The sequence below is a fragment of the Notolepis coatsorum genome (assembly GCF_963971535.1).
Source record: "Notolepis coatsorum genome assembly, chromosome: 13".
NCBI lineage: Eukaryota > Metazoa > Chordata > Actinopteri > Aulopiformes > Paralepididae > Notolepis > Notolepis coatsorum.
Genome location: NC_140177.1, coordinates 44079743 through 44107490, shown reverse-complemented (window position 1 = coordinate 44107490; position 27748 = coordinate 44079743). Strand labels below are relative to the sequence as shown.

General features: G+C 42.9%; 2 protein-coding genes across 3 annotated transcripts in view; one reads left to right on the top strand and one right to left on the bottom strand.

The window, feature by feature from the left end:
- The window catches only part of gk5 (glycerol kinase 5), a 34582-nt gene extending 17463 nt beyond the window's left edge, over positions 1-17119 (bottom strand). The window contains exons 1-10 of the mRNA XM_084328094.1: positions 16330-17119; positions 15808-15901; positions 14425-14500; positions 13995-14088; positions 12508-12639; positions 10325-10400; positions 8701-8762; positions 8498-8571; positions 1441-1501; positions 661-787 (exon numbers count right to left, since the gene is read on the bottom strand). Of these exons, the coding sequence (XP_084184220.1) occupies positions 661-787; positions 1441-1501; positions 8498-8571; positions 8701-8762; positions 10325-10400; positions 12508-12639; positions 13995-14088; positions 14425-14500; positions 15808-15901; positions 16330-16458 (925 nt within the window). The 5' untranslated portion in view covers positions 16459-17119. The remainder of the gene's footprint in view (positions 1-660; positions 788-1440; positions 1502-8497; positions 8572-8700; positions 8763-10324; positions 10401-12507; positions 12640-13994; positions 14089-14424; positions 14501-15807; positions 15902-16329) is intronic.
- Positions 17120-17362: 243 nt separating this feature from the next.
- LOC311239727 (nucleolin-like) overlaps positions 17363-27748 on the top strand; it is a 38078-nt gene continuing 27692 nt past the window's right edge. For both annotated transcript variants that reach the window (XM_084328146.1, XM_084328145.1), the window contains exons 1-3: positions 17363-17473; positions 17916-18000; positions 18089-18253. In XM_084328146.1, coding sequence (XP_084184272.1) covers positions 17459-17473; positions 17916-18000; positions 18089-18253 — 265 coding nt within the window. In that variant the 5' untranslated portion in view covers positions 17363-17458. The remainder of the gene's footprint in view (positions 17474-17915; positions 18001-18088; positions 18254-27748) is intronic.

Sequence of the window (27748 nt, the reverse complement as noted above, 5' to 3'; positions counted from 1 at the left end):
TCATAACCAACACTCTCGTTCACTAGAGGATACCGCTGCCAAACTCCGCGCTCTGAGCGTGCGAGACAAACAATGTAACCGTTCTGATGCACACATCACAGCCCAGCTTACCCCACCTGGCTGTTGCGCCCTCCCTCTGCAATTCGTTCCCCGCATACATGATCGCCGACATGCAAAAGGTCTTCGACCACCCTCCCGGGGGCTCGGATAGTTCTGCTGGCTTGTTCATATATTCCTTTACTGCGAATTCAGCGTCCCAAAAGTCCAAAACTATCCCAGCCGCTGCGTCTATTTTTTTTACCAACGGATTTCCAGTTCCGCGTTGACGCTTCCAGGCCGCGTCTATTCGAATCCCAACCGGTTCATGCGTCGGCTACACGCTGTTAATAACACTGCATTATCGAGACAGCGCCCCTATGACGATCTGAATGAATTCCAAGAGTAGGGTAAATCTGCAGTGCCGCTACGCTCTGTGACATGAGTAGCCTCGGTTACAAATTTGGAATAAAATCCAAAACAACCTTGCAGTTGCAGTTACACTCCCGCCAGCAGGGGGTGCTGCAGCCCCTGCTGCACCCCTAGTTCCCGCGTCCTTGGCCAGTGGTATAACTAGTAAGAGTAGGTAAGGGATATATACAGATATAAGTGTCTTCATTTTACCTGTTACAGATGTGTGTGGGTTGCTCCCGGTATTTACGTCCATGAAGGTGCCTGTTCCCATGGTGATCTTGACATCACCGACGTCAAAGCAACATTCGCCAAACATGGCCGCCTGTTGGTCAGCCATCTACAGCAGAGAGACGGGGAAGAGTTATAAAAGATGTCCGGATATCACCGTTTTACAGCACTGGTGTGTAAACTATTGAACCCTTGAGACAAAGAACCACAGAAATCCATTCTTAGGTTTTCAGATGAACAAATATTTTCAAACCTAATTATCTAAAGATGGTAAAATTGTGAGTGTTGTGTGTATTCATGTATATTCATTCAATGACATAGTGGAGGTTGATGTATTTCATCCAAACTCCCAGGTGATTTGGATTGACTTCACAACAACTGGAAATACACAGGCTGTCAAATCTTTACAAAAAGGTTCTTCTCAAATACATTGAGATTGTGAAATATGTGGGGAAAGTGAAGAATATGGCTTTGATTCATAGCACTTCAATCTGAGCTGGTAATGTTGAAACATCTATTCCGTTCAGCAAAAATCCACAGGGCCATCGGTTGTATCAGACAGTGTTATGACACCCTGGAACTCAGAATGGCCATGACTCGTTGGCCCAGAGAACGTGTTGCACAATCACTGAGGAATCCTGCCCCATAATGTGATCACAATCACACAGATAAGCCAGTCACTTGCAGATAAACCACTAAACTGGTTAGCATATAAAGCTGGGTCTTCTTGACTTGCAGGGGGAAGATGAAACGCTCACTCACCACACACATGATAGGAATAGACACTCCGAAGATGGAAGGGTCTGTGGAACCAAAGTGGTGGCTGTGGCGGTTTGGATGAAGGAGAAAGAAGGGACACATCGTTAGACTCGACTAGATTCAAATTCTGAACGTAGATACAGGTACATTCTTAGAATCACTCTGTATGCTACACACCTCACAATATTACAGAAATGGTTGGACGAAGACCCCCCCCTGATATTTTAGCGTGGTATGAAAAGCGGATGTCCATTTTGCCATTGGAGAGATTATCGTATGCGTTTATGAGGTACGCTTGAGGAGTTTGTAAGGGACTGGTCCCCAATAGCAATATACTTGAAAGAGGAATGGTTAACCCTGGTCGATCGTCTCTAACACAGGCTCGGTATTGGGGGGTCTGCCCTAAACTGGTTCACATCTTACTTGAGTGACAGATGGGTGGACACTCCTCCCCCACAGCTAGTCTACTGTATGGGGTCCCCCAAGGTTCCATTCTGGCCCCCATACTCGTCTCTATCTACATGCTCCCCCTGGCTGAAATCATCCAAAAACACAATATTTCATACCATTTTTATGCCGATGACTCCCAAATCTACCTTCCCCTCAACCCCTCTGAACCTAGACTCCCTTAACTCAATGGCCGCCAACAGCGATTATATACGTGTGTGGTCGACGACCGTTGAACACCAACCATGTATATACAGTACTTTTCGGACTATAAGCCGCGGCTTTTCCCCCCCATTTTTCGACTCTGCGGCTTATATAACGGTGCGGCTTATATGTGGACAAAACCCGAAATATAGCTTTTTTTACTGCATTGAAATGTTATTTATCTGTTCCCTTATTTACTTAATACAACTTGTAAATGAGTTAATTCTTGTTATTTGTCCGACAGTATTGTGTCCCAATGGGAGTCATTCTCTGTAGAGGTGGGAGTCATTCTCTGTAGAGGTGGGAGTCATTCTCTGTAGAGGTGGGAGTCATTCTCTGTAGAGGTGGGAGTCACTCTGTAGAGGTGGGAGTCATTCTCTGTAGAGGTGGGAACTTAAAGCTCAATATAAGAACGGCCATGCACCACCACCCACAGAATCGAGAAAGAGCAATCAATCTGTCAATCCTTTCCGTATCCGGGCCGGGTGAGGTTTCCCGTGTTGAGTCAAATTAAGCCGCAGGCTCCACTCCTTACATATGGTAATTAAACATTAAAACACATGCGGCTTATAGTCCAGTGCGGCTTATATATGTACACATCATTCAATTTAGCTGCTGCGGCTTATAGTCATGTGCGGCTTATAGTGCGAAAAGTACGGTATACGTTATTTGATCGTTATTTCTTTTATTCGATATTTCTATTAATTACAGACACTCTGGGTTAACATGGGGAATCATCCTGAGAATGCCAAAGTGCAATACCGGCCGAGCACCCTTTGTAACCTTGTATCTTGGCCTGTGGGACGGCCAAATGTCTCGGGTTTCATTTTTCCTTGTTGGGTGAGGCAAACGGTTCTCCTGGTTCCATTGAAGCGCGTCAAATATCCTTGATCCATATGTTGTGGTGGATTATGACGTGGACCAAATAGACATTGGATATACCAGATGGCGTTCAAACAATTGGAATATTATTTTTGAAATACTCCTGATCACAGGTAAGGACGATTTGACGTACATTTTAGCATGATCCTGCAATGCTTTTATACTGATCGGGCTGATAAGCGTTTTTAGTGTTCAATGCGAATGCCGTTACTGACAATCAAATAATCAGAAACGACCCCCCCCCCCCCTTTCATGCATTCATTCATTTTTTTTTTTTTTTTTTTTTTAATTTTTAATTTTACCACTAGATTGTAAAAATGATAAATTATTTTTTTGATCTTTTCCCCCCTCAATTTTCCTCCGATTTTCTCCCATCCCAATGTTAGTCGTATGCCAATTCCAAATCCCCTTCCTGGTCGCTGCGCACTTACCCCCCACAGTCAGATCATCTGGGAGAGTGGAGGCTATCACGTGCTTCCTCCGACACACGTCCAGCCAATCAACCGCTTCTTTTCACCTGGCAGCGCGGATCCTCCCTGAGAGGGCGTAGCGTGTGGAAGGATCCCACTATGGTGCTATCCGCGCTTAGCAGGCGCCCCGACCGAACTGTAGGAGTCGCTGTTTACAACGACCCGGACCCACCCCGCCAGCTTCTCCCACCCTCTAATACAGCCAATTGTATTAGTGTGAACGGCCAGCCAAGCTGGTGACAACCCCGGAGCTGTGAGCTGGATTCGCCTGTTCGAATCCAGCTCACAGCTCCGGGGTTGGTGACGAACGCAATCTCGGCTACGCCACCTAACCGCCCCTCCTTTCATGCATTCATGATGGAACATAATACCTATGATATAGATTTGATTTTGGAATAGTGTACAGGCAAGAAACAACGTCTATAGTGGAATTGACGTATACGGCTATAACTCAGCATTTCGGGAATTACCCTAGACCGCTCTAAAACCATACTTATATTCATCACGGTATAACACAGTAACGTATGGATGGAAAATGTATTCTTTTTCACATATTGAACGATAGATAGGTGATGTCAAATGGGCCATAGTATTGTATCCATAGCTATAATATAGAATATAGATATAGCTCTACAAACAATGCAGTGCTAGAGTGGGGCCCCGTCTAATTCCCGGCAGTCAATGAGTTAAAGACTCAGGGACATAAAAAGCTGGATGGCCCACAACTTCCTTCAGCTCAAGGAAAAAGAAAACTGAGATAATTTTGTTTGGCTCACCCTCCTCCACCAAAACACTCTCCAATAGCCTAGGACAACTCTCCACCCACCTCAAGCCCCACGTCAAGAGCCTGGGCGTAATCTTCGACCCAGAGCTCAAATTCGACCGGCAGGTAAATGCCGTCGTAAAATCCTGCTTTTTCCAACTCTGCAACATCACAAAAATAAAACCAATCTTTTCACCCAGTTGACCTGGAAAGAATAATCCATGCATTCATCACATCACTCCTTGACTACTACAAAGCCCTTTACACCGGCATTAGTCAAGCAGCCATGTCCCGCCTTCAAATGGCCCATCACTCTGCAGCTAGGTTCCTTACCGGCACCAGAAAGAGAGAACACATTACACAAGTTCTAGCCTCCCTACACTTGCTCCCAGTGCCATTTAGAATAGAATTCAAAATAGTCCTCCTGGGCCCTCATTCATCAACGTGTCTTACGCACAGATATGTGCTTAACCTGTGCGTACGATCATTTCTAAGCAAAGAGTGGGATTCATCAATTTCAACTTGAACTTGACTTAGTGCTTATATTTACGCACAGCTCGGAGCACACTTAGCTGACGCCCAGTGGTAGAATATATTATTACAACAAGGAAATTAGCTTCTGTGCATTAGTTTCAACAGTATGAACCGTAATTCATTATAGTTCATTGTAAAATAGCAACAGTAGTGTAATTATGGTCAAAACCCTATAAATAGCATTTGGAATAATAGATCTTTCTCTCAGAATGAATGCAGCATGGTTTATATAGCGTTATCGGAATTAACTCCGCGTAGCTCAACTCGTTATTATTTTGCGCACAGACCGCAGAAACACGGGAACGTTTTGATTATATTTAAAAGGCTTTACGTTAAACGAAACAAGTGGAATTTCGAAGCTGTAAGCAGAATACAAGTCATATGAACACCCACGATATAGTGTTCTTTAGGGCTGGGCGATATGACGATATTATATAAATATCGGGTACAGTTCATTAACGATACACTTTTTAAACGTATCGTGGATATCGTGATGTTTTGCCCAAGAGGCTTGTGTTGCGTCAATCTGGTCCACACGTTGACACTTTTGAACAGCGCCGCCCCACACACACACACTACTGCATCAAAAGTTACTACTTATGATAACAAAGGCATTCGTTTTGTGGCATTGACGTTATATAGTTACACTTTCAATAACATCAGCGTATTTACATAGCAACGACCGAGGTCGACCTAGATATAGCAAGCATTAGCCGTTCATATCTCAGCCCGTGCTGACTCCGTTGTGCCCATTCTGCGGTCTGTTAATAACGTTTTCAATCAGACAGATGTATGGAAAGGCTTTTATTATAACATCCGTTGCAGTAAAATCATTATGCCTCCAGTTGTTTAGTCATTCTGCAGAGCTAAAAGCTAAACGTCGGCCGCGGCGAGCTACCGCTGCCATTGTTGTTTTCATTGAGCTCTCCAATGGCGGAAGTAAAAAATGAATATGCGCTTGCCGATTGGTGCTAAGAACAGCAGGGCGGGTGCAAGCGATGTGACGTAATTGGCAGACGCGACTGTCAATCAAAATGATTCTGTTTGCCGACTGAATGAATATAAACGTTATTAACAGATTGCAGCATAGGTACAATACAGTACAGCTCAATACAACAACAGTCAACAGTGGACTGGAGGATGCAGACCAGAGAAAGACTTTCGTCTTGTTTACATCAGGGTCCCCCATTTTCAATTCATCATATTTCATATCTAAATCATATAATATCTCATTGCTAAATATATGCAATATATAATCTAATAATCCAATAATCTAAATCTAATATATAATATAAAAATGCTAAATGCTTTATTTTGTCTTTAATGTTAGCTTGCAAACTCAAATACTGTCTTGGTAAGCCTCATAATGAATTGTTTGGGGAAAAAAAGAAAAACATCGTGATGCGTATCGTGTATCGCCGAAAGGTCAGAAAATATCGTGATATCATATTTAGGCCATATCGCCCAGCCCTAGTGTTCTTCCCCCTTTTTACTGTATAAGAAAGAATAAAAAAACGCATTGCAATGACACCAGGGTGTATGTGTATTACAAAACCCTTGCAATAATGTGTCTTAAATGAATGAAAAGCATACATGCTCTGGACACAGAGCATATCGTGTGGGTGATATGACTTGTATTATGCTTACAGGATTCCACGTATTTAGTTTTACAATGTCAAAGCCTTTTAATGTAAATCAAAACGTTCCCGTATTTCTGCAATCTATGTGCAAAATAATAACGAGTTGAGTTCTAACAAAGAACATATTACATGCTGGTATGCTGATAGAGTAAACTATTATATGAATATGATATGAGGTATACACTGGTCCGTCGCATACACTGGTATGCGCAAGTTACTGTTGCATAATGTAGGCTATGGCTGCTATTATATGTAATTCATATAGGCTACCTAATAGTATATGATTTTTAGAGGCATCTATTTTGTTGTCGGTAATACCGACAACAAAATAGATGCCTCTAAAAATCATATAGCCAATCGAACACAACTAATAAAGGCATTCATATTACAGCACGGTTATAATGACACACAACCAACGCCAAACAGTGGTCAACGAACGGTCTTTATTAGTATTTTGAGCTGTCCAGGCAGAATTGCAGCAATGGTCTTAGGGAGCCGTTGATATCTGACATCACCGTTTACAAGTCCGCCTTTTATTTATCCCATAACACGCGTTGTGTCTTCTTGGTTCGACAGCAGTGAACAATCTCCGTGAAGTTTCTCAGAGTTCCGCTCGGGTCAGTCCATTATTTCACATCCCATGGGGGGTGTTTCCTCACTTTCATGACCATATATGGATAATCATGCACGAGCATTGACGGTAGAACAAAGTGGTATTCATCAACACGGAGGAGCATAGGACCTGTGTACGCACGGTTGATGAATCCCGATTTTTCTGTGCGTGCACCGATTCTACATTCTGTGCTTACGTGTGGAAATAGAACATATTCTACGTCCACGTTGATGAATGAGGGCCCTGGCCTTTAAGGCACTATCGGGTGCAGCACCCCTGTACATCAGAGCTCATAACCCCCTACTCAGCACCCAGGTCACTAAGATCCTACAACCAGGCTCGGCTCGGCTGGTCCCGTCGTCTCCGATTGTACAGTCTTGTCCTGCTGTGCCTTTTTGTATTATGCATTTTTATGCTTCGACTGTACAGCACTTTGGTTGGCTCTAAACGTGCTTTATAAATAAATTACTTGACTTCACAGTAATAAGGTTGGGGGTAACACCTATAATGGCATAATAGTTGGGGGTAGTGGGGTACATTAAGTGATGGTTGATTATAGTTGATTGTGGTTAGTTGGTGCTTATTAAGCGCTGTTGTGCATTTGTTAGATTCATTGGTTGGCTGTTGACTGATGCTTATTAATGTACAGATTCATATCACATTTACACCCTGGTTGAATGCCAAACTTTTTTTAGTTGTACTGTACTTGTGCTGTATAATGACAATACATTTGAATCTAATCTTATATTGATTGATGTATCCGTACTGTAAACGTACCTAATTATGATTGCTGCTATTACTGTATTGTATTACTGTTGTTCTATTAGTTTGTTCTTGTTTTGGGGTTTTCATTTCTTGTAATTATTATCTTTTTTATTATGTCATTGTATTGTATCACTTTATTATTGTTGAAAATAAAAACAGTATTGAAAGGGAGACAGCACCCTGCTATCTAGTTCCCTCCCCACCCAGATCTTTACAACCGTGATGTGCAACATGGTTATTGTAATCACTCATATGTATCCATGTGTGTTTGTCCATAGCCACGATAACACACTTGTTTCTTATCTGATTTGGTTCAAACAAGGTGGATGGGGTTGACACAGGTTTGAAACTTTGTTCTCCTATGTATGAATGAATGAATTTGTTTTGTACAGAGAGCATAGGAACAAGAGACAACCTATGGATGTAACAAGGACACACGGTATAATAAAAGTGTAGTATTGTCATATGGGTTGAATTTGTCTTGTACAAAGTGGAAAGGAAGGAGGAACTCAGTTATGATTGGATGATCAAGAAAAGAGGGCGAGGCTTGACATAGGTCAGTTATGGAGAAGAGGGTCTCACTTGACCAATGACTAACCATGAAATTGATAATGTGTTACTCATCTATACAAGAGTAGGTAAGTAAATGTGTACATATATATAGAATACTGGGGGGCAAATACTGACGTCGAGTGAATGATGAAAAGGTCACATGGTTTAGAAGCAGTGGCCACAGACTCACCATGTGTCTTCTACTGTAGGGAAGATGGAGAGAGGCAGCGACAAGACAGAGCAGACAAACCCACTCCAACACATCTGTGAAGAATAAATAAACACATAACATACACATCCCACACACATGCAAACACATTTACACTACTAGTCAAAGAAAAACAACCACCAGCGTTGACATCATTATTACTTGACTATGAAAGGCCACCAGACCTGGTAGGGATCAAAGAAACCGGTGGAGCTGGCATTGGAGTAGTCTGTGGCGTGGACAAGCCCTGAAACAGAGTGAAAGAGATTAGATAAAGAGATGAGATGACAACGTCCTTCTCTCATGATAAGAGACCATGTGACCACACACATCCAAACCAAAAGAGGGCAGGTGCTGAAATAAATGTGAGCTATACACTTTTTTTTAAATAAAGAAACAGCACGCTTAATTTTTTTAAATGCATGCAAGTTAGTATAAAGGTAACTTTGGTGCATTGAAAAAGTGGATATCGGAGTCCTGCAGTATGCAAGCTGTTCCTTTTGTTTAGTCCTTGCATGTGCTCATCGCCCCCCCCCCCCCCCCCACCACCTCGCATAGGCATTAGCAGAGCAGCATTTCAGAGGAACAGCCAACCAGTGATGTAATGGGATTGAGAGAGAGAGCACAAAGACGCACATTCTGTGTGTAAGCCTGAAAACTTCTTCTAAACCCTGGGAGAATTATAATATCAAGCGCTACTAGAGAGAAATGGTATAATAGGCAAACACACCATGTTATCAAATTCACCATCTTGTCTTTTTTAACTCAACATGCCCATAAGGGAAGATATGCAGGCATTAGGGGTGTAACGATGCGACCTCACAACGATTAAATACGATTACGATTCTTCAGGCAACGATTCAATGCATCATGAAATCTCTTCATTTGACCACGATTCGATGCAATACATTTTCTATCAGTTAATTCCCCAAACAATTTTGAATACACAAATGTGGCTGGGGGAACTGATTCACTCAGCATGAATGACTATAGGTCAATAAAAACAATAAAAGAACACATAAAAAAATAAATTCAAATAAATTTTTCTCTCTCGATTAATTTCCATTATAATCAATTCTAACATTTTCAAATCGATGCAGTTGAATCGTCACATTAGAATCGTTGCATTTCGATGCATCGTTACACCCCTAGCAGGCATGTATTCACACAACATGGCATATGTTTATAAAAAGCATATCCGGCGGTCAGGTGGCGTAGCAGAGATTGCGCTCGTCACCAATGCAAGAGGCTGCGGTCTCGACTCCCGGAGTCAGCATTGCCTTGGCTTGGGCTGATCGCTATACTAACTCGTTTGGCTGGGTCAGGGGGAGGGAAGCCGTGGGTGGGAAACTGGCGTTGTGGACAGCGACGCCTACAGGTCAGGTCTGGGCGTTTGCTCAGCGGAGGCAGGACTTGAGGAAGGCAGCGTGACCTCCCACGCGTTACACTTCACCAATGAGAGCCCTCGCTGCCAAGTGAGAAGAGAGCCACTGGCTGTCGCCGCACGTGTCGGAGGAAGCGTGCGGATACTTCAGGGTTCCCTTGTACCGACCAGTAGGAGAACATGCGCACAACAACCAGGTAGGGGAGGGGGGGAATTGGCACAACGACTAAAATGGGACGGGGAGAAAACAGAGAAAAATCGGAGAAAGAGAGATACAAAAAAAATAAAGCATATCCACCTTGTCATTATTGTTGTTATTATTATTGTATTGGGATGTCTTGTTTATTATTACTGTATTTGTCTTGTTTTGTGTATAAAATGAAAAAGGAAATAAAAATATTTGATAAATTAAAAAGCATATCCACCTTTTGTGAGCTTGTACAGGAGCCATGTGTCTATCATCCCGAAACAGCAGTTGCCTTCAGCCACGGCACGACTTAGCTGAGGAGAGAGAATATGAGACGTGAGCATATTTCAAATATAGGTGGAGATAGGTAGTTGATTGCTGCTATGGGACACAAACAGGTTTTCACGATGAATTGAGAGATTGTATCAGCAAGGCCCGAGCGTTAAACTAATTATATACCACCGCAGCTCAACAAGACTTTCCACTCCTTGTAACACAGTCAGTGTTCTTCTGGCTCAAATGTATTCTTGACTGAGAAACTGTATCAGTTTTGTTGAAATCGCTATAATTTTACATTAACTAGCAATCTCAGGTTTATGGGGAACTGAAGAATAGTAACAATGTATTTTGGCTCATAGGAAGCTCATCCTGCCATGAACCACAAGTTCAGGAGTTCACAGCCAGTCAGTCCGGAACAAAGAAAACATTTTCAATAACATTTTTTAATTTGACTTTAGAAAAAAAGATAAAACCAACTGAAACGATATTGTGAACTTACAAAATTAAATAAAATTAAATTAAATCGGACAAATACCATTATAATAAACAAAAAAAAACTCAACTAAAACTTTAGTTGCTCAAAGTTTAGCAAACCCACTGGAAACGAATTGAAACTGAATTGGTTTGTGCTTACAGGTATAGGTTCACATAACTGGGTCAACGCCAGCTGGTGCACACAAATAATATATATATATATGACTAAACAAACTAGACGTGAGCACACATACAGGCTAGGGGTGTAACAATACACAAAAACCACGGTTGATTGATTGAAAACTTTATTAACAGATTGCAAAATGGGTACAATACAGTACAGCTTTATGACATACCAGATTTGCAAATACAGTACTGTTTGTGATACAAAAAGAGTCCAGAAAAGAGAGTATATACATTTGACGTAGAAACTGTACATTGGAGGAGGTTTGGTGGGGTTGGGTGGGTGGGGGGGGGAGAAACACTGTACAACTGTACAAGCAAAACTGTACATTGGAATATTGACAAAACCATACTAGGTAATTTACTGTACATTGGAGGGGGTTGGGTTAGGACATTTACAGGGGCCAGTTTTGAATTGCAGTCTCCTGTAGGTGTTCTTTGAGAGTGGTTTTTAAAGTGGGTAGTGATTCACATTCCTTTACAGCTTTGGGTAGGGCGTACCACATTGATGTGGCATAATTGCGAAACGTGTTTAGTCCCTTGTTTGAGCCAAATCGGTACATAAATCAAATCAAATGTATTTGTAAGGCCTGACAACACAAGTTAATATCCCCATGGGGCGGACACGTCTTCTTTAAAAGTCAAGAAGAAACATCACAATAAATCAAGAACAAAGCATTTTTTTTTTAAATAAATCAAATAAATTAATGCAACACTCCCAGACATACCCCACGCGAAGGTAAGGAAAAACTCACTAAAACCTAGCAATAGGAAAAAATGCACCACAGGCAATGTGGAGGAGAGAAACCTTAGAAGGGCCGTTCAAGGGGGGGGATCTCACTTGTTAGATGTCGGTGATAGTAGTGTTGCAATAAAATAGGCGAAACAGTTGGTAAGCATGCACACATTTGTGTAATGAAACACAAATAAGTGCATGCAATAGCAACTGAACATTTTGAAAGATTGAAAATAGAGCCGATGGCGAATCCATTTGAGGTATGGGGTGGCGTAGAGGGGGTCGCATCCTCCCGGTCATCATCACGGGACATACCTCAGTTTTGAAGTCACGGTTCGGTATGATACTTTTTCGGTACAAAGTTTGCAGAATGTGGCTTTCCATGTTCCACTCAGGGGTGATGTAATGTGCAGTTACTGTTAGTAGGACTGTCAACAAATATTCTTGGGGGGGGGTAGGTACTCTAGCTCTGGCTTGTCGTTTTCTATGCTAAATTACAGGTAATCTCTCATGGGCTGAACAAACAACATCCGGCCCTTTGCGCAAGTTATATTTTGGGAAGAGGGGGGTCTTGGAGTTTTGAATTAAGTTCTGCATGCGCATTCTGTTAGTGGTTAAAGTAACATTGTATTCCTTCGGTACACAGCGCATACTGAACCGAAGGTCCCTTACCGGAACGGTTCAGTACGAATACGTGTACCGTTACACCCCTAATACAGACACACACAAAGACAAGCACACACACAAACCTGTTGGTAGTGTGCAAGGGCCCAGGCGAGACGCACACTGACATGCTGAGCAGAGAACACGATAATGCTGCCGGCGAGGAATCGTTTCTGATTGGACAGGAAGTAGAGTGTCTTCATCACGCCTTGAGCCACCTGACAACAAAAAGCAAAGCCAGAGTGAGTGACGTTAAACTAATATGTTAAGTTCCTGTTCTACAACATTGCTCACTGTTAATCTAGGGGAGGAGATGTAGGATAATCGCTTTTAGTTGATTATAAAGACTAGTACTGGCATTCGTATTAAAAACAAATATAATAATAATTGTACACAGGCAATGGAAGGGCCGCCATATCCGTGGCCCCTGATGGGCTGTGACAGATATCACATGCAGCATGATGCACTTATGATGAATTGAAAATGGGGGACCCTGATGTAAACAAGACAAAAGTCTTTCTCTGGTCTGCATCCCCTTAACAATTGTATGTATTGAGCTGTACTGTACTGTACCCATTCTGCAATCTGTTAATAAAGTTTTCAATCAATCAATCAATCATTTGCCTTATACACTTCGCCACCATATTGGTCAAGTCTGATAAGCAATGTGAGGTACGGATGGGGAAGTACCCGTTCACTTCAATGTTAAGATTTAGTTATACAAATGAAATGCGTTCATTCATACAGTAGCAGATCTACGAAGACAAATATCACGGCGAGGCGAATGAGGCAAATTATGGAGCACTTTTAAAGGGACAGTTGACAACATTCAAGGTGAGCTGGAACGGCCTGTTCACTGCTCAGGCAGTCATTTGATTCTGTGTGTAGGGCTGAAAGGGTTAAATTGCTGTATGCATGTCATAGCCCATTATCTACATTAGATATACAGGTGCAGCTCAATAAATTAGAATATCGTGGAAAAGTCTATATATTTAGCTGTATTGATGCAGTCATTTGTGCAAAAGGAGCCCCAACCAAATACTGAGTGAACACATACATGAACATTTCTAAATTCTACCGACATTTCTATATACAAAAGAAAAATACATATATTTTTTAATTTTTATTGGCGATACAGAATTTTGGGCTTTCATGAACTGTAAGACATAATCATCTAAATTAAAACAAATAAAGGCTTGAAATATTTCACTTTGTGTGTAATTAATCTATAATCTACGAGAGTTTAGCTTTTTGAATTGAATTACTGAAATAAAATAACTTTTTCACGATATACTAATTTATCGAGCTGCTGTGAAGAGACCAGTGGCGACTGATGGGGGTGATTCTAAAATAACACTGATGAGATACTACCTCCAACCAGGCTGCAATTACATTTGTCTAAGAAAAGAAAATGCTGCCTTTTTTCCTTCCCTTGTGACCTTTCCTTCAGATCTCTCAGTACGCTTTTACCAACATGGTCAAGGAAACCGTGGGAGAGAAAGGGAAAGGTTTTGGTCAATCTGAATGACAGTAACCCGAAAGAGTTGCATTAGCCTCATGACCCCAGACTCACCTTCATGGTGCAGGAGTTGTTGAAAGAGTTTGCCAGCGCTGCACCCCTCACATCCTGCCAGCTGATGAAGTTATGGAAAGGAACCCCAGTGGTCCTGTATGAGAGAGAGAGACAAACAGACAGATTATGTTATGTTCAATGTTATCTCTATTATCCCCCTTGGGGAAATATGTTTTGCAGCCAGGGTTCACATAAAGTCAGAATATAAAAAGAACAACAACAAATCACATAAATCACAGAGCAAGTGCAGGTAAATGGAAATTCATACCATGCCAGGTTAGTGAGAGGAATACAATGCTAATTGGGAGACATGAAACAACTTTTAATTGTCAGGTCGGCCCACAGTAAAACTATCTGTGCTCATCCGGTTTGCAGAGCAGTCTGACCTGTTCTATTTCCATATTAGGACATGTTAGTTTAATATACCTACTTGTCCCACGTGGCGAAGGTGCCTCTCTGGGTGGCGATGCCGAGGGCTTCCATCTGATGCATCTGTAGTCCTCCATCTGCAGCGGGGACAGCACACATACACGGCTATAACAATACATTATATAGCACTTTTTACAGTTCTCAGACACTTTACAGTGTGGGTTAAAAACAGCTAAACAAAACAACTATGGGTCAAAAGCAAGAGTAAAAAGATGGGTTTTGAGGCTTTTTTACAGTAGGGTGTTGGCAGGTGGGTTTTGAGGGCTGTTTTAAAGGACAGTAGGGTGTTGGCATTGCAGATGTGACTGGGGAGGGCATTCCAGAGGGAGGGGGCAGCTGCAGCAAAGGTTCTCCTGCTGGTCTACAAGGCCATAAATCACTCCGGCCCGACCTATCTCCAGGACCTCCTCTCCCCTCAACCTGCATCGAGGTCACTCCGGTCTGGCAGCCAAAACCTCCTCGCCATCCCACGCACTAGGCTGTCGACCATGGGGCACCGTGCTTTTTCCGCGCGCCTGTGTAATCAGCTGCCAGGATCCATCAAGGCCTCAGACTCCCTTGCTGCCTTCAAGGCCAGCCTTAAAACCCATTTATTTGACTCTGCCTTCCACTAGGGACTGTTTTTTGTATCTGCTCCTATGTTTTATATTCATGTTAAATGTTTTCATGTTTTTTTTTTGATCCACTTTTTCTCCCATTTTCTATATTTTTCTCCCATCCCAATTTCGTATCATCCAATTCAACCCTCCCCTGTCACGGACGCTGTTTCTTGCCTCCCACAAGCCGGCTGCAATGTGGACTAAGTCATACATAGCACAAGTCCCCTCCGGTACTTGAGGTAACAGCAGTCGCATCTTTTCACCTGCGCAGCTCGATCTCTCAGTGGCGAGGAGTAACGCGTGAGAGGCTCACGCTGCCCCCGACACTTCCTGATTCTACTGCGCAGGCGCACCAACCGACCTGTAGGAGTCGCTGTCCACAACGCCCGATCCCCACCCATCAGTTTCCCACCCCCTAATACGGCCAATGTGTATTAGTACGGACGACCAGCTAAACTGAAAGCAAATGTGGAGCGCTGGGCTCGAACTGACAAGCCCAGCGTCTCCAGCATTTCGTGGCGAGCGCCTTGCCCACTACGCCACATAGCCGCCATAAATGTTTTCATGTTTTAAACCTTTTATTTTATTTTATTTTCCTTCTGCTGTGAAGCACCTTGAGATCTCAAAGAGTTTAAAGTGTACTATATATCTATTATTATTATTATTATTATTATTATTATTATTATTATTATTATTATTATTATTATTATTATTATTATGATGGTTGTGTTGTTTTTTAAGTTAACGTGAATATAAGGACACACAATAAGTTGTCTTCACAGTACCTTGCACAGCACCCTTGACCACAGCGACAAAATCCCTCCACAGTACCTCTGGGTCCATCTCCACCAGACCAGGCTCTGGATACAACAGACACACCTGGAAACATCATATTAAGAATGTATTGAAGGCATTGGATCTCAACACCACGAGATTCTCTCTAAGATAAGATATTCCTTTATTGATCCCCTTGGGGAAATTCAGGCATCATAGCAGCATGGGGGAAGGGAGGGGTGTACAGGTAGTAAAAACAACACAAGCAGTGTAAACAAATCACATAAGGTGCAGTATGCATAAGGTAGTGTTATAATTTACTATCTACTGAAATCTCTCCTTCTCTTTTTCTTCATGTGCAGTGTATGCGTGTGTGAGAGAGAGAGAGAGAGAGAGAGAGAGAGAGAGAGAGAGAGAGAGAGAGAGAGAGAGAGAGGAGAGAGAGAGAGAGAAAGAGAGACTGAGAAAGCTAAAGAGAAAGAAGACACAAATATGAGGGAGAGAGAGAGAGTGGGGAGAAAGAGAGAGAATACCTTTCTGGTGCATGATCCAATGACCGTTGCTTCCTTGTCGTAGACCTGACATTTGATATAGGTTGTGCCCACGTCCACTGACACAATGAACCTATCTTTTTTCCTTAAACCGTTCCTTTGAGTCCCCATTGTAACATGAGATCCCCCTTCCTGCAGCAACAGTTAGACCGGTACGTGGCACTCCATGTCCAACTGTCCGTCTTGTTGACAGCGGGGGTTGAGTGAATCTGAACTTATCTGAACTCGTGTATCGTACGTGCAGTAATTCCCACTTGGCCTTCGGACCTTCAACAAGATACTGAAAGTCTCTTGGTCAACACAACCGCTCCAGTTCAACCTTTTTCAACCACGGAGCGATCGGCTAAAACTACAACACCAAAACAACTGGCTAAGTATTATGAAAAAATAAATGCTCTGAGCAGCAGCAGGGCCGAGTCTGTTGTTGCTGTTTATTAGGCAACACAAACACCCTGCATGTGTGGGATAGGAGGTAAGGTTGTCAACTCTTGAAAGAAAAAACGACTTTTATCTTTTGGTAGCTATTGCGTTTTCCACTTACGTTACCTAGAGAGCCACACATATCTAATATGACCAAAAGCGAGATAATTAAACAACTGCTATCTATTCCAAACGACCCCGACAACGACAGCAGCACTGATAAGCGATAGCGCAGTCATTATTATCTTCTATTCTTCTTCTTCTTCTTTTTTGAGTTTTACGGCGGACGGCCACCATAATTGGGGCATTTACCGCCACCTACCGACCCGGGGATCGACGCAGTCTGCCTTCCAGTCTGCCTTCCAGTCTGCCTCCCCTCTCTAACCCCTACTCTAACTACCTAGCCTACAAAACAACTTTCTACAACCACACTGTTCCGTCCATCTATGGTTCCGTCAGCCTCCATCTACATACTATATATACCCCCACTCTCTGAATCACGTATCAGTGCTTATTTTACTCTCGGCTTCCGTAGTAGTACGACTGTCGCGCATGCGCAGTTTGAAACTGTCACATGTGCGCAGAAACATTCCGTGGTGCGCATGCGCAGATGCATACAGTACATGTGTTTGCTTCTACTTCGCTACTGGAGCTCATCATAAGTGAATGCTGCTGTGCTGCATCTTAAAATATGGAGAACTCAGAAGTAAGGATGGATTTTCAAACAGTTGGCTTAGATGCGCATTAGCTACGTACACAGGTTCACCAAGAGGTCACTGCTTTACTTAACAGTTAACGTTACTTGACACGTTTGGTAAGCTAACTAACGTTAGCTGGTCTGGCTTGTTCAGCTACTTCAATGCTACAACAAAGTAACTTAATCACTCTCCCACCCATAAATCAAAGTTATTACTGTACATGTGCATGACGTGCAACGGTAGGGTTTGTATCGCTGCAAATAGCAATTTAAACATTGGATGTATCTGTTCTGTATCAATCAATCAAGTAACCACAGCCAAGAAATGCGTCTGATTTATAAGCCCTCAAAGTACTGCCATGTTACACATTGTGATGTCAGCTAACAGGTGGAGATTGTTGTCTAGTTGCACTCAATTCACCTTGACTGTGTGATTGTAATTCTCTCCTAGACTATAGAAATAAGAAAAAAGCCCGTCAACATTGTTGTCAGTGAGGTGGTTGAAGAGGACAAGAAGGATGGCGACAACACTAGTGGTGAGTTATGTCTGACTGAATTCAACAGTTCAGGTTGAATGAAAATAGTGTCTAAACTACACTGATTCATAATGAATTAATCTTTTAGAAGAGAAGGCAGAGATGGTCTTTCCAGTGGAAGGGACACAGCCAGAGAAGGAAGTTCCTACTGAGACGTGTCTTACTCCAGTAGAACCTGAGGAGACAGAGGACAAGGATGATACTGATCACCCTGAGGTGGCGAGAGGAGACGAGACAAAAGAAGAAGGACAAGGTACAGAAAAATGTAAAACATTTTGACAAGGACATTCTGACTCACTGTACCAATGTACGATTACTGAGGCAGTATTCCATTGTTCTCATTGTTGAGTTAATTGTTGGGGGGGTTGTAGTGACTCGATGAGATGATACTGAGTAATTGTGGCATCACAGGTTCAAATCCCACCTGTAAACTTTGTTGCATGCCATCCTCTCCCATCTTTCCTGTCAGATCGGATCATCCTACTGTATCCGATAAAGCAGAAATCGCATGAATAAAAAATATATTAACATGTAGACTAGAAATCACTTAAAAATGGTTTCCCCTTGTTTCCCCCCCACACTAAATATTTCCCCATGACACTGTAATAAAAAAAGAACCAAAGAGGGGCACGTTCAAGTTCAAGCAGACAAACGTATTCATGCGTTGGTTTGCAGCTCAGAGCTCACAACATACTTAATTTAGAGATGCTTCGATTAGCAAGGTTTTTGTGCTGCAAGCACTTTTTTCTCTCACACACTCGATGTTAGGTCAAAATGGCTCCTCTGTGTCTTCAAATTCAGTTTAGGTTAGATACCTGCCAGTACATTGTTTCCTACATATGGTTGTTTCAGTGATGACTGTTGTGTGTGGAAAGACACGCACACAGTTTCAATGTCGGAACAACAATCCCTTTACTCCAGTCTCATGTCACAAATCACAGATAACACTACATTGTATCAACGTGCGCTCTGCTCGTAAGTCAGCAACATCCCTTAATAGTCACACGCTATTAAAGGCACCATACCCACTATCACAACATACAACAAACCCTGTGTAACCAGAACATAACATTTTCCCCAACTCCCACCCAACCAAACATTTCCAAAGACAATCAAAACAGCAAAACATCCTTACAGCATGAACAGTAGAAAATAGGAATGCAAAATCTACTTGGGCAAGAGTCTGTGAGGGAAACTAAACTATGCATGGTAGCTCGTGACATAGTTCTGCAAGGTAACAGGCAGAGCCCTGGCCCGCACCCGCCTTGGGTCCTCCTGCACCACAGCCTCCTGGCGTGGCGCTGCTGGAAGTGGGGCGCGGGGTGGGCCAGGAGGATCAGTGGCCATGTGTGGTAGGGGAATGGTGACAGGGCTTGTGTCGTGGCCGTGTGGTCAGAGAGGGATGCTGGGACTTTCCTCAGCCTACTAGCATGCCACCGTGAGCCGCCATCGAGCAGGAATGTGGCCGGGCCGAGCAGGCGTCTGACCTGTGGGCTGGGACCAGAACGAGGCCAACTTGTTTTGTCTGTGTGGCCGTCGAGCCCTGACTCAGTCGGAGACCAGAAGAATGGCCTCGCCCTGCGCCTCTTGTCAACCTTCTCCTTCGTCTCCCGCTGCCGTGCGACAACAGTCTCTCAGATTTGGGTCAGGGAGGGTCTGGGGAATTTTCCATTTGGTGCTCAGAGCTTGTGTAATTGCAGTTCCAATGAGAGTGTTGGCTCTCTCTGTAGTGTCTTCAAATTCAGTTTAGCTTAGATACTGTACCTGCCAGTACATTGTTTCCTACATATTAGGGGTGGGAATCGCCAGAGACCTCACGATACGATACTATCGCGATACTTGCGTCACGATATTTAGTATCGCGATACTAAATATATCGCGATACGCTGAGTATTGCGGGAACATTTTCTTTTATCAAATTTTATTTATTACCTTTTTTCAACTGCAAAGTAAAACTTTGTCAACATGTTTTATCTAATAAAATAAAGTTCAGTCTGTTCATCTCACTTCAATAATTTTTATTGCAGAACATGGTATTTTCTCAAGCAGACAGATGTAAACACTGTAATCTGTGTTGCATGTACCTGACAAACTGAACTGTTTGTATTACAGTCATATTCCAACTTAACTGAATGCACATGTGTGTGTGTGGACTACTGTACTATTACAGGTATTGAAATGAACAATGCAACTTCCTTATACACATTTTATAAAATTAAATATCGATACTTGGCGTCCCTGTATCGATACAGTATCACCACGCAAAGTATCGCGATACTACTACGTATCGATTTCCCCCCCCACCCCTACTACATATGGTTGTGTCAGTGATGACTGTTGTGTGTGGAAAGACACGGACACAGTTTCAATGTTGGAACAACCATCCCTTTACTCCAGTCTCATGTCACAAATCACAGATAACACTACATTGTATCAACGTGCGCTCTGCTCGTAAGTCAGCAACATCCCTTAATAGTCACACGCTATTAAAGGCACCATACCCACTATCACAACATACAACAAACCCTGTGTAACCAGAACATAACATTTTCCCAAACTCCCACCCAACCAAACATTTCCAAAGACAATCAAAACGGCAAAACATCCTTACAGCATGAACAGTAGAAAATAGCAATGCAAAATCTACTTGGGCAAGAGTCTGTGAGGGAAACTAAACTATGCATGGTAGCTCGTGACATAGTCCTGCAAGGTAACAGGCAGAGCCCTGGCCCGCACCCGCCTTGGGTCCTGCACCACAGCCTAGTCCTGGTGTGGCGCTGCTGGAAGTGGGGCGGGGGGTGGGCCAGGATCAGTGGCCATGGGGTAGGGGAATGGTGACGGGGCTTGTGTCGTGGCCGTTGAAAAAAGAAACTTGAAAAACTTGGGACTTTCCTCAGCCTACTAGCATCCCACCGTGAGCCGCCATCGAGCAGGAATGTGGCCGGGCCGAGCAGGCGTCTGACCTGTCTGGGCTGGGACCAGAACGAGGCCAACCTGTTTTGTCTGTGTGGCCGGCGAGCCACACCGACTCAGGGCGGGATCCACAAAGAATGGATTGCACGGTGCTAGTTGCACCCTACTTACAATTCATTATGAATAGAAAATGGCGGACCCTGGTGTAAACGAGACGAAAGTCTTTCTCTGGTCTGCATCCCCTTAACAATTGTGTGTTGAGCCTTACTGTATTGTACCCATTCTGCAATCTGTTAATACAATTTTCAATCAATCAAATTGACACATTGGCCTCTCTGTGCCGTCATGGAGCTGCGACAGGACAGCTCCAACTGCAGCAGCTGAGGCATCGCAGGTGATGAAGGTGGGGCTGGAGAGGCTGAAATGGGCGAGGACAGGAGGAGACGTTAACGGTTTTCAGCATAGAAAAGGACTCCACGCACTGTGGTGACCAGTCCCAAGTCTCCTCCTTTTTCAGGAGCTGGCGGAGAAGTTCTGTCGTGTGAGTAGTTGGACAGGAAACGCTAGTAATAAGCGGTCATTCCTAGGAACGAGGCCACCTGAGGCCTCGTTTAGCAAACGAGGCCACCTGTGTGCTGGAGGTCAGTTTTGGGATGCACTGTATTTCCTCAACGTTGGAAGAGAGAGGTGCGATGCCATCACCAGAGAGGCGGAGTCCGATGAAGTCCACAGTCGGAACTGAGAATAGACATTTGTCGCTGTTCAGGGTCCGGTGATGTTTGGTGAGAGCCTCAAACACTCTGTGTAAACGGGCATCGTGGGTGGCTTGTTCCGACCCATGCACCACAATGTCATCCAGGTAAACTGCTGTCCCCGGACCCCAGCAAGAATCATGGACATGACCTTTTGGAAGCAGCTGGGGGCAGAGCTAAGACCAAACGGCATGCGTGTGTACCTGAAGATCCCAGCGTGTCACAAATGCCGTCAGGTCCCGGCTGGCTGGGTGAAGGGGAACTTGTCAAGTCAAGAGTTTTATTTGTCACGGCATACAAGTATACAGTGAAATGCGGGACGTCTTGCCCGCAGCGATTGTGCATAATACAATAATAATAATATAATAAGAATCCAATAGAACGACATTGTGCAATAATACAAGTAATCAAAGTAGGGCATATCGGTATATGTACATGAGTTATTTACAGAGCATGGTAGGACATGCTAGGTCCTGTGGTAGTGCAATACACTGTTAGCTACGGATGAGGCACTGGGTCTTTATGTACACTGCTATATATTATACAATCTCAAGTTATACTATACTATTCTTAAAGTGACCTTTCCTTTTGTAAAGTGACCATAAGTGTGTGAGCGTGTGCAGCATGAGTGTGTGCGTGCTCATGTTAAAGTGGCTGCTAGTGTGTGAGCGTGTACAGTGTGTGTGTTGTAGTGTTGTCACGATACTGGAATTTCGATACTGGTTGATTCTCCTCAGCTTCTCTCTGGTACTATAAGAGAAGATAAATATAACACTTTTAAAACCCTTTGTTTATCTTTAGATCACGCATTTAAAAATAACTAAATTATCTAATCTAAATCAAACCCCTCTTAAAAACAAAAACCTGTTTAACCTAGCCATCTATAAAACATCATGCTAAAACTGAAACAAACTCTCCTAAAGAAAGAAATACATAGCAAACATGACTCAGTTATGCAATAGTGCTGCTGCTTTTTATTTGGTTAAAACAACAACTACAACAATTTTCATGAGAGAGAGAGTGAGAGATGCTCGGAGCATTTATTAACGTTACATTTTCAACAAGATTGCTGCTCATTAAACACTTCATGGAAACGGGGTAACGTTATGTCGAGTTCATACGTGTACTAGTGTAGTATGAATGAACTCGACCTAACGTTGGAAACGGGGTAACGTTATGTCGAGTTCATACGTGTACTAGTGTAGTATGAATGAACTCGACCTAACGTTGGAAACGGGGTAACGTTATGTCGAGTTCATACGTGTACTAGTGTAGTATGAATGAACTCGACCTAACGTTGGAAACGGGGTAACGTTATGTCGAGTTCATACGTGTACTAGTGTAGTATGAATGAACTCGACCAAACGTTGGAAACGGGGTAACGTTATGTCGAGTTCATAAGTATACTAGTGTAGTATGAATGAACTCGACCTAACGTTACTCCGTTTCCATGAAGTAATTATAAAGGTGGCCAGCTAGCTAGCATAAGCTAACGGACTAGCTAACGTTAGCTAATAGCTTTGTTTACAAACTGAAGACAGGTCTGACGCGTCTGTGAGGGCGAGGAGGATGCAGCAGCTTGTGTCTGTTGGTTTCTGAGGAGGAGGAGGAGGGGCCAGTGTGCTCTGCAACAGCGTGTCTGTCTGTCAACAACTTGCGGGAGCAAGCCAGCTGGCAGCTGGTATCGATACTGCAGAAAGTATCGGTATTTCGGGAAATGAGTATCGAAACCGTTTTAAATATTGAGTATCGATATGTATCGATATTTCGATATTTTTGACAACACTAGTGTGTTGTGTGTGTGCTCATGTGTGCTTGTGTGTGTGGAGAGTTCAGTGTTCAAGGCTCTGATGGCCTGGGGGAAGAAGCTGAGCCGAAGTCTCTCTGTCCTAGTTGCTGGTGTTTGCAGGCGTTTGCCTGACCGCAGCAGCTTGAACAGGCTGTTGTTGGGGTGGTGAGGGTCTTTCATTATTCTGCAGGCTCTGGATTTGCACCTCTTGTTATATAAGACCTGCAGGGGTGGTAGTGCAATACCCGTAGTACGCTTGGCTGAGCGTACCACTCTCTGTAGGGCCTTCTTGTCCTGTGCCGTGCTGTTTCCATACCAGGCAGTGATGCTCTCTACAGCTCCGGAGGTAGCCCTGGCGCAAATCCAACTTTGAGAAGACTCTGTTGAGCCATGGAAGAGAGTGGTGAGTTCCTCAGCTGTAGGTAGAGGGTATTTGTCTGGGATGACAGCTTTGTTGACACTTCGCAAATCCACACAGACCCGGAGACCCCCTGCCTTTTTCTGTGCAACCACCGGTTTGAAATCCATGGTGCTGCATTTATTGGCTTGATGATGCCCTCTTCCAGCAGGGAGGTGAGCTCAGCGTGAATATTAAAGGCAACCAACTTCGGGAGGCAGGCGCCTGAGGGGCTGAATAACTTGTCACGGCAGGGTCGACCAGGGGTCGATGAGTGAATGCGGTCAAGCAGCCCAGGCCGCAGGGTTAGAAATTAACATTTTAATAATATGGATGTCGGTAAAGGGAATGATCAAAGACTTCACGGATAGCTTTTCCTCCAAAATGCGCAAGAATCAAAACACAAAACTGGATGAGCTGGAAACGCTTTACTCAACGTTATTTAATTCTCTGAAATACAACAACTCAACTCGACTAGAAAATCAAGTTAACGTACTAAAAATAGAGATCAATGACATATACAGACAACAATCGGAAATACAAATACGCAGCACAAGACAACAGCAGTACTCTCATGGTTCCAAACCCAGCCACCTATTAGCCATGCGATTAAGAATTAATGCAACATTTGCAGATATAACTACCATTAGAGCACAACAAGTACTTGTAACAGATCCGGTAAAAATAAACGATACATTCAAAGTATTCTACTCCGATTTATATAAATCAGAAATGACCTTCGATCAAAACAAAATGGACACATTTTTTAATCAAATTATTCTCCCTAAACTTTCAGAGGATGACGCTAAACAGTTAGAAATACCGATCACACTAGAGGAACTCAAGATGGCCATAACCGCAATGAAAAGTGGTAAGGCTCCAGGAAGAGACGGTTTCCCATCAGAAATGTACCTTTCTTGTTGGGACATAATTGGCCCATTATTACTAAAAATGATCTTATACTCAGTCAAAGAGGGGAACTTCCATAAAACCGACAATATTGCACTCATAACAGTCCTCCTTAAAAAAGACAAAGACCCCAACGAGTGCGGTAGTTATAGACCTGTAAGCCTCCTCGGAACAGATATCAAACTGTACTCTAAGGTATTAGCCATCAGATTACAAAAGCATATGACGTCTTTAGTTCACCCGGACCAAACTGGCTTCATAGGAGGCCGCCTGATCACTGAGAACATAAGACGTATACTGCACGTACTTGATGCCGACAAAGAGGATACCATACCTAAGGCGATACTGTCCCTGGATGCTATGAAGGCCTTTGACAGGCTGGAATGGTCGTATCTGTGGGCAGTGCTAGAAAGGATGGGGTTAGGAAAAGGATTCATCGATATGATTAAAGTATTATACAAAGACCCATCGGCCATGATTATAACAGGCACAATCATCTCCGATATCTTTCCGGTATCGCGCTCAGCCAGACAAGGTTGCCCTCTTAGTCCCGGTCTGTTCAATCTATCATTAGAGCCGTTAGCACAATATATAAGACAATCCCAATCCATAGAACCTATCGTAATCAAGGGCACACAACAAAAAATTTGTTTATATGCGGACGATGTAATATTGTTCATGAAAAACCCCAACACCACATTGCCTCATCTGCTCAAGTTGATTGAGGACTTTGGTGATTTATCGGGATTTAAGATAAATTGGCCGAAGTCGGCTTTCCTTCCACTTAACACCCCTGCAAAAAAAGATACAACCCTCCCAGGACAGATACCGATGGTAAAACATTTCAGATGCTTGGGAGTGGAAATATTCCCTACCATAAGACAAACGGTGAAGCACAACTACACAAAAATCCAAAACAAAATCAAAGACGACCTTGATAGATGGGCAAAACTTAAGAACACAGTACAAGCACGGATATCAATAGTTAAGATGGATGTACTACCTAAAATCAACTTCTTCTGTTCAATGCTACCGTTACCCCCTCCAGAGGGTTACTGGAAAAGATTACACTCCTCCACATACAAATTTATTTGGAATAACAAACCACCACGTATAAAAAGATCCACCGCACAGAGAAATAAAGCAGATGGTGGCATGGCATTTCCAGATTTTTTCCTATATTTTAAGGCGTACTCATTAAGTCCATTGACAACATGGTTTGACTCCCAAGCATTAGCATCTTGGAGGAAAATAGAAGAAAACATAGTAGCCCCACATAGACTGAAGGACATAGCACACACTAAACTACCAATCAAGCACTGTGAACGAAAATTTGGCCCCATAATTACTCATGCGATCCGGATATGGCGTGAATCACAAAAAAAAAATCCTAACCCACAAGAATGGCACAACCATACTCCCTTATTCAATAACAATGCTCTCTTAATTGGAAAACGACCTATAAGATTCCCTATATGGGAAAAGCAAGGCATACACTCATTAGGGGATATTTTTAACAAACAGGGTTTTTGTAGTGATAAAGAAATACGCAAAAAATTTAATCTCACCAAGTCCACATGGCTTTTTCACAAACAGTTAGAGCTATGTTTGAAGTCTCACGGTGTTCCATTAGACAGACCAATTGAACACCACAGATACCACAAATTCTTCTACTCAAGAGAGACATCGAGAGGTTTTGTTTCAGAATTTTATCATCAATTACTAACGTCCTCGTATGAAACCCTCCAACTTGACTCTGTCTGGAGGAGGGATATACCAGACCTGGAAAATGACTTTGATTGGCAAGGAGCCTGGGCAAATGTCCGACTTACATCAAGGAACCCGGATCATCAACAAATCAATCTTAACTATATTCACAGGACATACTTGACTCCTATAAGACTGTGCCGAATGGGGCTCAAACAAGATTCCAAATGCACCCAATGTACAAATGGGGACGAAGGGACATTTATGCACATGTATTGGGACTGCTCACCAGTTAAGGCATTCTGGAAAGATGTGACCCAACAAATATCAAAACTCGTATCTTGGAATATACCTGTACACCCCTCGGTATTGCTGTTGAATGATGTTTTTGAGTTTGCAGTGAACCCACAGCTAAAGAGATTGGTTTTATCGGGTATCACAGTAGCCAAAAAGCTGATCGCATCACGCTGGTTTCAACCGGAAAAAATGTGCCGTAAAGTTTGGTTTCTTACATATCTCGATGTAATTTACCATGAAATATCTACAGCAAGAATTCTGGGTCTCAATGAATCCAAAATGTCAATGTGGTTAGAAGTGGTGGAGAGAATAAAAGCTAGCTTATAATGGTAGTGTCTGGTTAGGTGCGAGGGATAGTGGAGGTACTTCTCAAGGTGGGGTCCGGGAGGGGGGGTTTCGAGCTGAGCATACGTATGTAGGTTTTTTTTTTAGATAACAGGTATTATGGGTATATCTTATATAAAACAACTAACCAAAATGTGATCTCATTGGATGTGCCCTGACAATTAATGCTTGTATATCTTATCGTGTGTTGTCATGTTTGTTTATATGTTTGTTTTAAAAAAGAATAAAAAAATAAAATACAAAAAAGAAATTAACATTTTTTTTCAAGGGCTTTTTTTGCCCCCCTTAATTGATTTTCGGGGGCTTTTTTTTGTATTTCGGGGGCACTGAATTTTTATGATAAACGGTAGGGGTGGGACGGTTCACAAAATGGACGGTTCGGTTCGTATCACGGTTTTGGGGTCACGGTTTTCAGTTCGGTTCGATATACGTAAATTTTTATAAAAAAAAATGTAACACTCAAATCTAAACATGCTTCTCATTTATTAGAAGAAAAAAAAAGTTTACAGTGTTTACAGCCTTAAATAATGTTTGGCACACAAAGACCGAACTGACTGAAAAATATAGGCTACATTTGTAGTATTAACTTAGTGCAAACAAACAATATGCTCAGCCAGCACTAGACTTTCCTTTCTTTAA